This window comes from Schistocerca gregaria, chromosome X (genome assembly GCF_023897955.1).
Source record: "Schistocerca gregaria isolate iqSchGreg1 chromosome X, iqSchGreg1.2, whole genome shotgun sequence".
NCBI classification, from domain to species: Eukaryota; Metazoa; Arthropoda; class Insecta; order Orthoptera; family Acrididae; genus Schistocerca; species Schistocerca gregaria.
The window spans coordinates 602676832-602693614 of NC_064931.1; the positions used below are offsets into that span (position 1 = coordinate 602676832).

Below are 16783 nucleotides of genomic sequence, written 5' to 3' on the forward strand. Positions count from 1 at the left end.
AAAAAGTAGACAGTCGAAATAAGTCTCTTCATTATACTTCTGTTTCAATCAACATTCTCCTTATGTTTTACGGCATCCAGACATGTTGCTTCTGAAAGCGTGTGGTCAATTTTTTACTGTACTTAACTTTTTGTATTTAACAGCTGCTGCGATTTGTAAAATGAAACATGCAAGCTTTTTAAAACTTTTTGAAACGAAATTTTGAAGACTCTCTTAGCCTATTTACCACTAACCCATTCCAAATAGCACACAGTTAAAAAGAAAAAAGTTTGTTCCTTGCAGCACTGCCACGTAACCAGGGTTTTGAATTGTACCATTGTGTTTGGAAGTATCTCACAAATTTTCCATAAGCTTTGTAATAGACAGATTTGGTGTCAGCTTTCATTCTTCACCAGGAGTTTATCTTCCAAAAATAGAGAGAGAATAGCGTAGGGTTTTCGATTAAAATATTCAGTGGATCTTGTGATGAAATAAATGCCTCCATGGCAGTTTGAGGTAGCCAACAACATCATGTGCTACAAAACAATGATTTAAATATTAGACAACTTACTGTTTTCCTTTCAACAACACAATTACAAGACAAATTGATGATGACAACAGAGATGTGACAAGGCACTCTAAAATATACTTCACTAGTCAGTTAATTACTACCACTACTTCCTACATTTTAACTACAAAATTCATGTTCCAGGTTTCTTCATAAACATGTCTAGTACTATTGACATGAAAACCTACAGACACACTATGGGACTACCAATGTTTGAAATAAGTAAGGCTACTAAATTTTAATCTCAGGAACAATGAAAATACATAGGCTATTTTCTGTCATCTTGCAATAACATCCGAAGATGCATTCACATTTACTTTCTATGGATTATGAATGTCTTATTGTTCTTTGCATTTTAAACAAACACTTAAATTACTAGCTAATGGTTTTGATTCTGTCCAGCTTGCTGCTAGCATGCTAGACGATGCAAAGTCATGCTATCTGTTAGGGAACTGCCGAATGATTGTCATTCCACTTAGGCACATATCCACCTACCGGTGAGAAGCAGAAACAAAGCAAACGCCAGCTTTTAAAAATTGTATCCACGCTGTAGAAAGCCCAGTCTGCCACATGAAAGAAATGGGCTTACTGTGCATGCACGTAACAAGTACAGAATTCTGAGCTGCTAAAGGTTGAAAAGCTAGAGGAGTGATGGATTATACTGGTGGGTGCATATACAAAATTCAAACTAAAATATTTGAAAACATTTATGAGGGTACATGATCCAATTTGATTAAATTCAATTTGGGTGAATTATGTAGGAATTTTGTGGAGTAGGCTCAGCCTTAGAGCCTTAATGGACACTTTGCCACTGCCTTTGTTATAACTACAATTTAGCCTACTAAATGAAGTACATAAGAAGGATGATAACATATTTATCCAAAGATGTCACATTTTAGCAAAGCAAATTGTACTAAAACTGACATGTTTTGGGGAGATCATTAATGCACTACATCAGTTAAACTATATAGTTTCATACAGAACAAGTATATGTATGAATACAGACAAATGTGGTATATTAGCTTCACAAACATGTTAGTTGCAAGATTTGCTTCTTTCAGCAAATCACAGCACAAGGCAAGTGACATCACAGAAACATCACAGACTGAACACACTTGAAACATTAAACATCTCAAGTTTAGGATTGAAAAAATGAAAAATATTAAGCATGCAGCGAAGCTAATATACACCAAATTAAAGATCTCTCCAAAATGAGCCTTTTAGTACAATCTGTTGAGATAAAAATGTAAGAAATGTGATGTTGGCTGGTAAATATGCTACCTATAAATCTAGTAGCTAGCTTTTGGTGTTATTTAGTACTTAATTAAGAAATGGAAAGAGGATACAGTGTGTAAACTGTTGACGATAGTGTGATATTTTACGCCCCCCCCCCCCCCCCCCCCCCCCTGTGCCTGCCAGTGACTAAGAAACTGATGAAGTAAACACATGTGAAAATCATACCACCTAACCATTCACACCCAACTTGAGTATAGGAAGGGCAGATATGACCAAACAATTGAACACTGAACACGTATCTTATGAAAATGTTCATTGCTAGCTCAAGTTGTTTGGTGTTCCCACTACTTCCTATATTTGTTTTATGTTGAACAACAGCATGATAGTACATATTTGGCAGGTTTAAATACTGGACCAATTTTTGTTTAGTTTGAGGTGGAAATATTTTTCTAAATTTTTAGTTTGCATGTCGGCAGGAGATTTCCTGCAAGCTGCAATAGTTTGTTCTTTGCAATTTAGATGCTCATCAAGATTATGCCAATATCTTTCACAGTTTTTTGATATGGTAACTGGATACCATTGAGAAATATTGCAGAGAATGCTTCATGAAAAAAGGCACTCTGGCTATAACTGACAAATTGAAGCAACTGTAAAAATGTGTTGGTCAGTCACAAAATAGAGAAAGAAAAACAGTTACCTTCTTCAAATTTCTGGAAGAGGAGATCTACATGTGCTCGATTTCCAGGAACTCTGTAAATTCCCTCTGAGTCAAGGCCTTCTTCTTCTATGAACCTAACACATTTTTCCAATAGCAAAGGGATATAATTACTTTCCGACTGCGCAAAGTCTTGTAAAGTTGCCTGATGAGTAACTGGGCTACTTTTCACTTTCTGTTTAGAACGCTTCTTATCACGCTCTTTTTCCTTTTCAGCCAGCTTCTTAAGTTTCTCTTCCTTGATGCGTCTTTTCTCCTGCTTTTCATCTGATTTCAGTTTTTGTTTATCCTTTCTGCGAGATGCCTTGTCACAGTCTTTTACCTGAAAGAAAGATCTAGTATTAATTGCGTTTTAAGAAGTTTACAGCAATCAGTATGTGGATCTTCTGCATACTGAGCAGTTTAATGGATGTTAATACTTAACTATTTTAAATGCACAAGAGTGACTTAGAAAAGAAAGATATAGTGCTCATTGCTTTCATATGTGCAAGTGCTTTTGCAGGAGAATTAACCACAGTATATAGAAAGATAAATATATTATAACACAGCCTAGAGAGAATCACTATGGTATGTTCATGGCTGCATGATGAAATATGACAGAACAGCATACTACATTAAATGTGGATGCAGGCTTTCTCAGCACACGGCGTGGATGTATTCTTCTTCTGAATAATATGTTTATTTCAGAGTGACTTTGGATAAGTTTCTTGTTTGTCCTACTCTACAGAATTTGCCAGAATATGACAAGTGAGAAACTTGTTGAAATGTCACTCTGAAATAAACATATTAAATGGCTGATTTTCTGAGAAGATGGTGACCAAGGAGTTGATTGTGCTTACAATTAACCATGCAGAAGTGGTAAAGAAATAAAAGAAGTAGGAAACTCATGAACGGAAGAAAATTAGTTGTGCAGAGGAGCAGAGCTGTTGTGGAACAAATGTAACAGGAAAACCTAAACAATTCACATATGGGATATCTGCAGAGTGATGGACTTAATATCCTACCAAATGTATAGGTCGTGATGCTCTCTGTACACACATCCAGCACTGGAAATCAAATGAAAAGAAATAAGTTTATTCAAGAAAACTGCTGTCTAAGAAACACATATAGATGAGACAAATTGAGTACCAGAAGACTAATGATCGGTATGTGGAGCAGTAATGTGTTTTATGAGTAAAACAGAGAATAATAATGAGGGAATCCATCTCATCACTGCTAACACAGAACTACTACAATTATTTTTAATTATCTCTTTGACAGAAGGTTCACACATTTCACGCAACCATATTCTAGCACAGTTGTTTGTCTTATTGACACTGACAATCAACACAAAAAATGGAACAGTTCCACTAATTACCTTAAAGGCTAAGTTAGTGTTGTTTAACGTACCGTCGACAACGGGGTCATTAGCGACGGAGCGCAAGCTGGAGTTAGCTAAGGATGGGGAAGGAAATCGGCCGTGCCCTTTCAAAGGAACCATCCCGGTATTTGCTTGAAACGATTTAGGGAAATCACTTATCTTAAAGAAGTAGCTTTAATTTCATAGGTTGAAAATGTACATTCCACTTCAATTTCAAAGCAAAAAAGCAATACCATTTGAAATTAAGTGAACTAGAAAGACAGTACAGCCTTAACTTTTCAGATTACCAACAAAACTATGCAACAAAGCTCTCTTTGTGAATCTAATCTAGTTTTAACAAGAAATAAAGATGAAAACTCCAGTATCATCATTCCTTGATCCAAACTACACATAAATTAAACTAAGTTTTTAAAGTACTATAATAAGTGTCCATATAATAGAAGACAATAATAGAAGATTTGTGGGCACAGTAAAGAGCACAACAAAACAGACAAATGATACATTACATCCCGTTAGGATAAAGTAGGTGCCACTTTGTACAGTGACGTCCTCACAGTTAGCTTCTGGATGAAAATTTTATGAGAGAATCAATAAAGCGATGCCGGAGGTAGTGTTTTAATGGTAGTTAATATAGTTTCAAAAATGTTTACAAGCCACATCTAGGTACAGGAAGAAGAAAGTTATTAATACAGTCTGAACTTAAAATTACTGCTGTTTGATGAAATGATGAGAAATCTTCACACTACTCATGTAGGTGGAATCTGGTGGTGTTCACTGATTGGGTATGGACAAATTAATCATTCCATCAATAGAAGATAAGCAATTTGATGTTTTGCCACTGTATTTCTAACTCACTGAATCCTTGGGTGTCTGCCAAGGTCTAGTTTGAATGTCCTCCATGATGTTTCAACCAACAGATGTCTTGCTGACTTCCGGTGGTTCCTGATGACTACTACTCTGCTTGAGTTTGTGTCCTGTTCATATTGGCCATTACCCCCTCCACCACTCCGCCCCTGTTGCTGTCCGCAAAGCCACTGGAAGGGGGGCTGTGAAATGCAACCCCACTGTACACACTATTGTCCTTGGGTGCTGATCTAACTGTACATGAAAACTTTGCTTTTTCTAGGCTCAATGCATGTTTTCATGCCTGACATAGTTGTAGGTCATTATCTTCGTTAATGAAACCATCTTTGACCATAATTTCAACAGCCTCTTTAAGCATGCAATCACAGTAGGAAGAGGATTGTCGAAGTATTTTGGTTTTTACATAACCTATGGTAGTCAGTTTTTATACCATTGTCAGCCATGGCTGATTTGTTGGTCTGGCGTATTCTGGTATGGTATATATGTTCACTGCACACTTTCTTTTACTGTTCCAAAATTTATGTCTTGCCACAACGGCAGGGGATTAGGTAGATCCTTGAACCTACTAGCATCAAAGTCTTAGTGGGTGGGCAAAATCCAAGACTCTGCTGGCTTTTCTGGAGGTATTCCTGAAAACAGAAAGCACACCAGTGATTTGTGCACATGCTTTTCATCCTGCTGTTGCCTAGGTACAACCTATGTGAATACATGCCTTAGCTCTTAACAAACAATGGTCATGCCATCCATCTGTTCATAACACTTTCTGTTGAACACAAAGCAACCTAATATGAGCACAAATTCGAGAAGTCTTAAGGGGTTATCTCAAGTCAGACATGCCTTAACTGCTTGTTGCTGTATCCACCAATTTGGAATGTTATCGCCAGGTGATTCTGCTCAGTTGGAAGGCTGTATCGGTCACAGATGGACAGCGTCCTGTGAACAATTGTGCGTAAAATGCCATCACGCTTGGAGTTGTGGTGACTATTGGCAGCAAGTAGATACAGATCAGTGTGTGCACGTTTTCTGTACACACTGTGTCCCAGTTTGATATCTGGTTTCTATTTCACCAGGAAATCAAGAAATGGGAGAACGCTCTCCTGTACAACTTCCAAGGTAAATTGTAGGTGTGTTAGGAATGAGTTGAGATGACGGAGAAATTCACCTAAGCAGTCCCATTTATGTGGCCAAACAAAACAGTAGAAAGAGACTGGTTTTAGTTGGGCTTGCTCCAGTGCCTTCATCTCAATATCTTTCATGAACAGACTCTCTACATCTGGCAATAGAGGGCAGCCCTTGCCATGCCAAAATCTTTTCTTAATGCTTTCCATTGAACAAGTACAATGTTGAGGTGAGCACAAATTTAAAAAGTCTCATCAAGTTGGTCTCAAATTTCTTGCTTATAAATTTCACAGATTCTCTTCATAGTACCCTGGTGAATAGGGACAGTGGTGGAAGGGGTGATGACCAATAAGTATAAGGACAACAACCCCAGCACAGTGGCCACTGGCAGGAATAGATGGCAACAAGTCAGTCTGCTGAAATAGCATGGAGCACGTATGACATGGTCCGTGCAGATAACTGAGTACTCTCCTAGTTAGAAATATGCTGGGATACGATCAGGTCACACAAAAGTACGTTATGGGGAGGAAATGCTTCAACAAATGCAAGCTAAGGAACAAGACGGAGCTGCTGCTTTTCTCTCTCACATTTCAACTTAGGTGTCAAATGGTACTTTGATAATGCCTTTTGTCAAGATATCTCGCCGCATACAGGATGCAACGGCAACTAGCATCACAAAATGAGGCAGTCAGATACTTGTAAGATGGAGACTCCACTATATGTATTGATTTACTACTTGACATACATCTCTTCCACTCGTTGGGAGTGGGAAGACACTGACACCTGGACACTGCCCGAAAGTGCACTAAGAAACTCTACATCTAAGCAGACATTGCAGTATGAAAAGATGGCAGCAAGACATTAAAAAATACACAAACCACCTAAGTAAAATGTGACCAACCTTACAGGGTGAATAATGATAATCAATGCAGCAATGTCGGCCTTCAGGAAAGGATTAAACTTTGTCCTGATTCCAACATCACTACTACCATTTGTGGACACCATATGCAGTGTGCAGCAGGCCACCTATGCCATATCAGCTAATGACACTGATGAAATATGCTGTGAAATGTGCCGTGTGCTCACCAGGCCCACACCACCAAAGATCAACATTTGGGAGGAGGAAGGAGCTGCTGTCCACGAGTTATGGGATGACCCAGATTTGGTTGCCCTGACTACTAAGAAAAGGAACACTATGGTGTTGAACTGTGCTCATAGAATAAGCATAAAATATATGGACTTCTTGATGACACAGCATATAGAAAAATGGAAGGAGATTCAATAAATCTCCTTGAGAGGAAATCATGAAACTACATTGTAGTACATTTGATGTGGAAACAGTACTGTTTGCTCATGATGCTGTGGTGTACGGTAAAGTGTCAAAGTTGAGTGACTGTAGGAAGATGCAAGATGACTTAGACAAAAATTTCCAGTTGGTGTGATGAATGGCAGCTACTCCTAAATGTGGAAAAATGTAAGTTAATGTGGATGAGTAGGAAGATCAAACACAGTCAAGTTGTTTAAAAATCTGGGTGTAACATTGCAAAGTGATATGATATGGAATGAGCATGTGAGAACTATGGTAGGGAAGGTGAATGGTTAACTTCGGTTTATTGGGAGAATTTTAGGAAAGAATAGCTCACCTGTAAAAGATTGTGTATATGATGGTGGTGTGATCAATTCTTGAATACTGCCTGAGTTTTTCGAATCTGTACCAGGTCAGACTCATGGAAGACATCGACACAATTTATAGGCAGGCTGCTACAAGGGTGGCTTGAAAAGTTTTTGGAACAGAATACAAAAAAGTACTTACATCACTGAAACTTTTTTATTTTTCAATGTAGTCTCCATATAGATTAATGCAATTGGTCCAATGATGTTTAAGTGCCTTGATCTCATCTTGAAAATGGGTTTCCTCCAGGCCTGCAAAATAATTGCCAACTCCGGCTATCAATTCTTTGTTTGAAGTGAATCTTTGTCCACCAAGAAAGATTTTCTGTTTTGGGAAGAGATCGAAATCTGATGGAGTCATATCACGTGAATAAGGTGGGTGTGGCAACAATTCATACCTTAGTTTATGTAATTTTGACATGGTGATGGCACATGCGTGCAGGTGAGCATTTTCGTGACAGAAGGTGACATTCTTCCTTGCTAAACCTGGCCTTTTTTCACATATGTTTTGTTGTAATTTATCCAGGAGGTTAGCATAGTATTCTCCAGTAATTGTTTGCCCAGTTTGGAGATAATCTACAAACAGAATCCCCTTCGTATCCCACAACACTGATGCCATGACCTTTCCCGCTGAAGGAATTGTCTTTGTTTTCTTCGGTGGTGGATAATCAGCAGGTTTCCACTGCTTTCACTGTTTTAGTCTCTGGGGTATATTAGTGAACCCAAGCTTCATCTGTGGTCACAAACCATCACAAAAAACCTTGTTAGTTTCTCCTAAAATGGGCAAAACATTGTCCAGATATGACCATTCTCATGTGTTTTTGATCCAATGTCAAGAGGCGCGGCACCCATCTTGCAGATAATTTTTTTCTTTCTAATTCTTTAGTTAAATGTGATATACCCTTTCAGATGACATCTGGCAAGTGACAGCAATTTCACGCACTTTCAATCGGCAATCCTCCATGACCATTTTGAGCATTTCTGCAATGATTTCTGGAGTAGTGACACATCTTGGCCAACCAATGCACAGATCATCACCTAACCAAATTTAAATCCATTTGTCCATTTGGCAACAGTTGAATACGAAGGCGCAGATTGAAAATCACTAAGCGGGAAAAACAACAGAGCCACATCAACGCCACAGCTCTCTTCCTAGAGCACCAATGTGGCACGTGTTTACAGGCAACAGTCCAATGAATATCACCTGAACAGCTCGTTGCACTAGCGCTGACCTCTCGTGGTGATTCCGAAAATTTTTCAAGCCACCCTCGTAGATTTGTTACCGGAAAGTTCAAACAACACACAAGTATTACGGAGATGCTTTGAGAACTCAAATGGGGATCTCTGGAGGGTGGCAATGTTCTTTTTGAGAAACACTATTGAGATAATTTAGAGAACCGGAATTTGAGGCTGACTGCCAAATGATTCTACTGCTACCAACACACATTGTGCGTAAGGACCATGAAGATAAGAAACACGAGAAATTAGGACGCATACAGAAGCAGGTAGACAGTGGTTTCTGCCTTGCTCTACTTGCGAGTGGAACAGGAAAGGAAATGACTAGTAGCGGTTTAGAGTACCCTCTGCCACCACCATACGGTGGCTCTTAGCATATCGATGTAGGTATAGAAACTGTCACAAAACTTTTACCCCGAGCTGCTGCTCTGCCATGGCTGTATGGGCTGCAAAAAGTCCATAAAAGATGGCATCCCATTATGGCCTATAGTCAGGAATACAGGAGCAGCAACACATGGCTTGCCAAGCAACTGATTGCTCTCCTCAGTCCCTCTACGGGTAAATTCCAACAACACATTCAAAATTCCAGACATTTTGTACAAGTACAGGTATTTTGCATCAATGATAGTGAGCTGCTGTTGAGTTTTGATACAGTGTCCCTCTTCAACACAAAAGGAATCCATGGAATCGATAAACAAGAAATTTGAGTCCAACCTGTTGAGATTTTTCAAATTTGTACTCACCTCAACTTACTTTTGTTCAATGGAAAGTAGTCTGAAAAGATGGACGGTGTGACCAAGGGGTTTCCTCCTCTGTCACCAGTTACATCACGTCTGTTACTGGTACTAGTAGGTGCAGGTACGCTTATTATCTTACTGTGTGTATACTTCATGGTAGATAATAGCCAATGGCTTACTGCTCATGACTGAGTGGGGAAATTTTACAGTTGTGGAGAATCTTGTGTGGTGAGGTGCTAAGCAATATTAGAACTATCCTAGCATTTCTCTCATAAATTCTCACGTGGCAGCATATTTTGTTTAATATCTCACGGGGCTCATTAGTTCATCAAAGTTACATTGTGAAGTCAACTATTTTGAACTGGTTGCTTTTGTGAATTCTGGTGTGGTGCACATTTATCTTTGATTTTAAATTGTTACTTATGTATATCGACTTAACTGGAGGACACAGAGCCTCGATAATAGTTGGTTTTAATGAGATGCACTAGGTATTTATTTGATGACCAACCACCCCTGTTCCCACACCCACCATTTAAATCAAAGATTTTGTATGTGTTACTGGTTAGATCGTAGCTCTTACCAGACCATGGGGTACTTATTTGATCGCCAACCAACCTTGTTCCCAGACCCACCATTTAATTCACAGATTGTATACATGCTATCAGTTAAATTGGAACATCAGAACAACGACAGACCAGGTTATACAGGTGACATTTAACAGGTTACCATGTTGTCGATGTGGATCGAGTTGCAGAGATCATCACGTGGGTCCACTTATTGCTAGATCATGCACATCTGCTATTTCTCCAGTTACATGCCATAAAGAGCACAGGGTGCAGCCATCTGCAGGTAGTTGCTCATGTCTGTACCAATGATGTGTGTCACTTTGGATCAGAAGAGATTCTTTCTGGTTTCGAGCAGCTAACAGAAATGGTAAAGGCTCCCAGTCTTGCTTGTAAGATGAAAGCAGAGCTGGCGATTTGCAGCATAGTCGACAGGACTGATTGCAGACCTCTGGTACAGAGCCGAGCGGAGGGTCTGAATCAGAGGCTCAGACGGTTCTGCAACCGTGTAGGCTGCAGACTCCTCGACTTGCACCAAAGGGTGGTTGGGTTTCGGGTGTCCACTATACACAGGAGGCGGCTACATGGGTAGCAGGGGCTGTGTGGCATGGACTGGGCACTATTTTAGGTAAGAGGGTCTCGGGAAAACACAAAAAGGGCTTCAGTCACAAAGGGTGCAAGCTGAACACAGGAAGAACTTAGATACAGGAACCATTGGTATAACAGTTGTAAATTGTCGTAGCTGTGTAGGGAAAGTACCAGAGCTCAAAGCGCTAATAGAAAGCACTGATGATCAAATCGTTATAGGCACTGAAAGCTGGATATAAGCTAAGCTGAAATTTTTGCCAAGAACCTAACAGTGTTCCGAAAGGATAGGCTAAACACGGTTGGCGATGGTGTGTTTGTTGCTGTCAGAAGTAGTTTAACTTGTCGTGAAATTGAAGCAGATACTTCCTGCGAGTTAGTAAGGGCAGATGTCATTGTTGGCAACCGGAATAAAAGTAATAATTGGATCCTTTTACTGACCTCCCAATTCAAATGATACAGTTGCTGAAAGGCTGAAAGAAAACTTGAGTTTGGTTTTAAACACTTACCTGACTCATACGATAATAGTTGGTGGTGACTTTAATTTACCCTCGATACATTGGCGAAGCTACATGTTCAATTCTGGAGGTAGGCATAAAATATCATCCAAAATTGTGATGCATTTTCTGAAAATTATTTTGAGCAGTTTGTTCGAGAGCCCACGCGAATAGTAAACAGTTGGGAAAACACACTTGACCTCTTAGCAACAAATAATCCTGAGTTAATAATGAGCATCAAAACCAATTCAGGGATTAGTGAACACAGGGTTGTCGTGGCCAGATTGAATATTGTAATCCCCAAATCCTCAAAAAATACACAAAAAATATACCTATTCAAATAGCAGATAAAAATTCACTTGATGCCTTCCTGAGAGACATACTCCACACCAGGCTGTTCCAGCTCGTCGGCTCCGTTGTGAGGCGCGGAGCACTCCCTGCTCCAGGGAGCCGTGTCGCTTGCTGTGACCAGTCAAGTGGGGCGCCACGCCGGCACCGGCACGTGGCACGGCTGGCTGAGGCAGGCTGCAAGGCGAGCATTTCGATGTGCCAGCTGCATCTTACAAGATCGACAACCTCATGTTCTCAGCTGCTAAGACGTGGTGATATGCTACATCCGGAAATACGATATTCAGGAAATAAATAAGAAACAACTGTTTTACAAGAAACTGCATATTAAATTTATTGGGCCTCTGTAGCTTGGCATTTTCTCTTCATTACAAGATCGGAAATAGGCGTCAAAGTGTTCGCAGCGTTAATGCGAAGGATGGCCTTCATTGTTGCATCCTGAAGAAAGGATCGTTCCTTATTTTTTACTCTTTTCATTGCTGAGAAAAGCTGCTCACAACAATACGTAGATCCAAACATGCACATGATCTGAGCGGCATTGTTCTGAAGTCTGGGAAATGTTTTTTGCTGTAATGAATGATACCTTCGTGACAAATCCAACGTGTTGTAGTACCTCTCTTTCAACAAAGTTGATTTTTGCAGATCAATACTCTGCAATTGAAGTGACGATGACAAGTAATCAAGGGAAACTGAAAAAAGACTGCTGAACACCTTAAGTTAAATTTCCAAACTGGTGAGGTCTCAGAATCGTGTTTCAAATGACGTGATGAGCTGCTTTAACTGTGCTTTGTAACTACTGAAAGTAGTTCCTTCGGGTAGTTTTAAAGAAGCAAGACGATTGAAGAATGTTAAATGTCCATTACTCATATGCCTTTAAAATAAACGTAACTTTTCCATGAACACTTTGATCTGGTCGTGCATGTCAACGATTAGCTGCCCTTTGCCCTGCAGTGACAGATTTATATTATTCAGAGGCATAGTTATGTAAGCTAGGAACGCCAGGTCTGACATCCATTTTATATCTTTCAGACAACGCATTTCTTCCCCTTTCATTTCGAGAAAAAGGGATATTTCCTCACGAATGGCAAAGAAAACATCAAGAACTTTTTCCCGACTCAGCCAACGAACTGTACTGTGGTAAGGTATATCATCATACTCCGCTTCCATATCTTTGTTGCATGTTTGATATCCTCCATATTACGAAACCGTTTTTAAACTTTCGTCTCCTCATACCTATGTAGTTCTTAAGGCTGTCTACCAGTTCTCTGCATGCAACGCCTCCAACCCGATCGTAGTGAGCTGCGTGAAGATGTGTATAATGTCATTGTATATTGTACCTCTTCACAGAATTAGATACTTCATGACATACAAGACACTGCAGACGACCATCTCTCTCAATGAATAGAAAGGTATCCTCCAAGTTCGCTTTCCGCCTCCACGCGCGCTCCGAGCTGCCGCAGTGAGTGCTCCGGCTCCCTGGAGCTAGGTTGGAACAGCCTGCTCCACACTTTCCAAACTAATAATATAAGAATACACAACATGTGGCTTAGATTCAAAGAAATAGTATCGGCAGCAATTGAGAGATCTATACCAAATAAATTAACATACGATGGAGCTGGTCCTCCTTGGTACACAAAATGGGTTAGAACACTGTTGCAGAAACAACAAAACAAATATGCCAAATTTAAACACATGTAAGATCCCCAAGATTGACGATCTTTTACAGAAGCTCGAAATTTAGTGCGGATTTCAATGCAAGATGCCTAAAACAGTTTTCACAACGAAACTTTGTCTTGAAACCTGGCAGAAAATATTTTCAAGATGGCGCCGATAGGAAAGTGTAGTGACACTTCTCTGTCGTTAAAAAGGCAAAAAATGAACAGTTCTTCGTGTAGAGAATGTAAAAAGCGTGTGATAAAGGGTATTCTGTGTATCAAATGCAACTTCTGGTTACACGAAAAGTGCGCGAAAGTAAATCTAAAGTTCGTCAGCGATGATTTTCCGTGGACATGTCATGGTTGTTTACGTGACGAAATGGCCGATCTTGTAAGTGCAGTTGATACAAAAAACGAAATCATAAAGTTACTACGAAGTGACATTGAGGCATTAAAAACAGAACTTTTGACCATCAAGAAAGAAAACGATACATTAATACAAGAAAAGAAGTCCTGTGTGTGTAAAAGCCATCAAACGGAAAAGCAAGAAGATCGCGAAAATACGAATGACCGATCATACTTTAAAAACAACATTTCGAGTGTTCCCGTTGATGTCTCGGTAAACTCAGTAAGCCAAAAACCGGAAGATAAATATAAATGGAAGGTGGTGACATACAGCAAAAGGAAATACAAGGCGACAGATACGCAACAAAAGGAAAATGACTTTTTAATAATTGGCGATTCGCTGCTGAAGAATATAGCTGTCCCCAATTTCAAGATCGACGTACAACCTGGTATTAGAATGCATCAACTCGGTAAAAATTTTAAAAATATGGTAAATGCAAGACAAGATACTACAGAACCAGATTTTGAAACCAGACATAACTATAATGGGGTGTTTATACATGTTGGAACGAATTCGTTAAGGAGCAGCAGTGAGGAAGAAATGGCAAGCGAAACAAGAAACATGATCCGTTCTGCAAGAAATATGTATGCAGGATCTCGTCTGATACTTAGCGGAATCATAAACAGAAGGTCGGTGAGTGAAAAATATATCGACAAAATAAACTGTGCTCTTAAAGAGCAATGTGATCGTCTTGGGGCAATTTTTATAGACCCAAACAAATTCCTATGTGAAAACTCACTAGCGAAGGATGGCTTGCATTTAAATAGACTGGGGTCTGTAACATTCAGCAGAATGTTTGCAGATGTCTGCAAAATCATAAGATGCAAGTGAAACTAATATGGCCTGAAGGGGGTAAAAAATCATACACTCCAGCTGGAAAAGAAAAATATAAGCACCATACAAAAAAAAGATGATACTAAAGAATTTGCCCCATAATACAGCTCACAACATGTAAACCAACAAAAGAAAAATTACATAAAAGTACTTCATCAAAATATTCAATATTTTGGTAACAAAAAATTAGAAGCAGAAGTACTCCTGAGTGGAGTAAGAGCAGATATATTATGCATAAGTGAACATGGACTAACTGAAAGTAAAATACATAATGTGGCAATAAAGGACTACAAACTAGCTAGTTACTTCTGCAGATCTAAATATAAGGGTGGTGGCGTTTGTATATATATTAAAACAGGTACTCTATCAAAGAATGTAAACAGTGAAGCTGCTACATTTCCCATAGCTAGAGAAAAAGACTTTGAAGTTACTGGTATAGTGGCAGAGGATTTTAGAGTGTTTTGTGTGTACAGGTCACCATGTGGCAATATTAGCATCTTTCTAAAAAAAATTGCTAGCTTATTGAGAATGAACATGAAGAGAAATCTTATTGTATGTGGAGACTTCAACACTGACATGGGAAAAGACACAAAAATAAGACAGGATTTTGAAGAATTGTTAATACAGCATAACATGAAAGTGACAATAACTGCACCAACAAGAGTGGCTTCACAAAGTGAGACAATTATTGACAACATAATTACTAATATGTGTAACTATGAGTCACATGTAGTTCAGACAGAAATATCTGATCATCATGGACAACTAATCAGCTTTGGCAGAAGTAATGACTCAGTATCAGAACCAAAACAAAAAACCAAAGAAATTAGGATCATCAGTGAACAAAATATCAACATCTTTAGAACGTAAATGAAAAATATGATGCATTTATTTCAACAATTAAGTACCATTTTAATGTAGCATTTCCCAAAGTAAAGAGACAAGAAAGGCAGCAAGATCAAACACAGTGGATTACCAGTGAAATACTAGAACAGCGAAGGAAGCTTCAGGACGTGAGACGGATGGGCGAAGCTGAAAACTATAAAATGTTAAAAAAGAAGTATAGAAAAACAATAAGAGAAGCGAAAGCAAGAGCAATTGACACCGCTATAGCGAACTCAAAAAACAAGGCAAAGGCAACTTGGAATGCAATCAATGCTGAAAGAAAGAAAAAAGATGGGTCAAACAAAGAAAAAGGTATTAGGTCAATTAAAATAAACAACACAGTGGTCACAGATGGTATGGAAATAGCAAACATACTGAATAATAACTATATCAGTGTAGTAGAAAACCTAAAATTGGAAAGAAATAGTCAAAAACAGAGGGATATTAAGGTACCAAAAAGATCATGCAGTACTATGTTCTTAAGACCAGTCACAGAAGATGAATTACGGAAAACTATACAGAAACTGAAGTCCAAGAAATCAGCTGGTGATGATGAAATATCAAATCATGTAATAAAGCTGGTATGTGAGGAGATAATAACACCACTGAAGAACATAGTAAACTGTTCTTTCAGATATGCAATTTTTCCTGAAAAACTGAAGATAACGAAGGTAGTGCCAGTGTACAAGAAAGGGTGTAGAGCTGATCCCAACAACTACAGACCAGTTTCACTGATATCAGGTTTCTCAAAAATCCTAGAAATGCTTATGTATACCAGATTAGTTAACTATTTGGACAAACATAACATTCTCATGCCCACACAATATGGTTTCAGAAAGGGTAAATCTACAGAATCAGCAATTATCAGTCTAACAGAATACATTTTACAGTCCTGGATGAGAAAAAGGTTGTCTCTGAAAGGTTTCTGGATCTTTCAAAGGCATTTGACACCATTGACCATGAAACGCTGATACAAAAATTAAGCAACTATGGCATTCGGGGGCAACCAGGTGAATGGATAAAATCATACTTGTGCAACCGCAAGCAGTATGTATCATTAGGAAACTCATACCAATCAGAAACCAAATCCATCAAATATGGAGTGCCGCAGGGTTCGGTAATGGGGCCATTGTTATTTAATGTATTTGTTAATGATATAGGTGTTGAGGAGGAAGAAAAGAAAATATTGTATGCTGATGACATGACAATACTAAATAGTAACCAAAATATGGAACAGCTTGAGAGAAGAGCACACATATCTGCAAATGTCACAGCTCAATGGCTGTTGGAAAATGAACTGGTTATAAATCTAAAAAAGACTATGTATGCAGTGTTTAAAAACAAGGAAAAGGCTGTAGACATGGATTTAGAGATTGATGGAACAAGGCTGGAAGAAGTAGAATCTGCTAGATTCTTAGGTATTCTTGTGGATAATGAACTGAAATGGAAAAAACAAATTAATAATGTCTGTACGAAACTAAGCTCTGTCATATTCTTAGTGATGCAGCTATCACAGTATTCAGAC

At 38.9% G+C, this 16783-nt stretch overlaps 1 protein-coding gene across 6 annotated transcripts in view; it reads right to left on the reverse strand.

Annotated features, from left to right (window-relative positions):
• Positions 1 to 16783, reverse strand: part of LOC126297586 (rho GTPase-activating protein 190) — a 296415-nt gene that overhangs the window by 32953 nt on the left and 246679 nt on the right. For all 6 annotated transcript variants that reach the window (XM_049988556.1, XM_049988559.1, XM_049988558.1 and 3 more), the window contains one exon: positions 2481 to 2820. In XM_049988556.1, coding sequence (XP_049844513.1) covers positions 2481 to 2820 — 340 coding nt within the window. The remainder of the gene's footprint in view (positions 1 to 2480; positions 2821 to 16783) is intronic.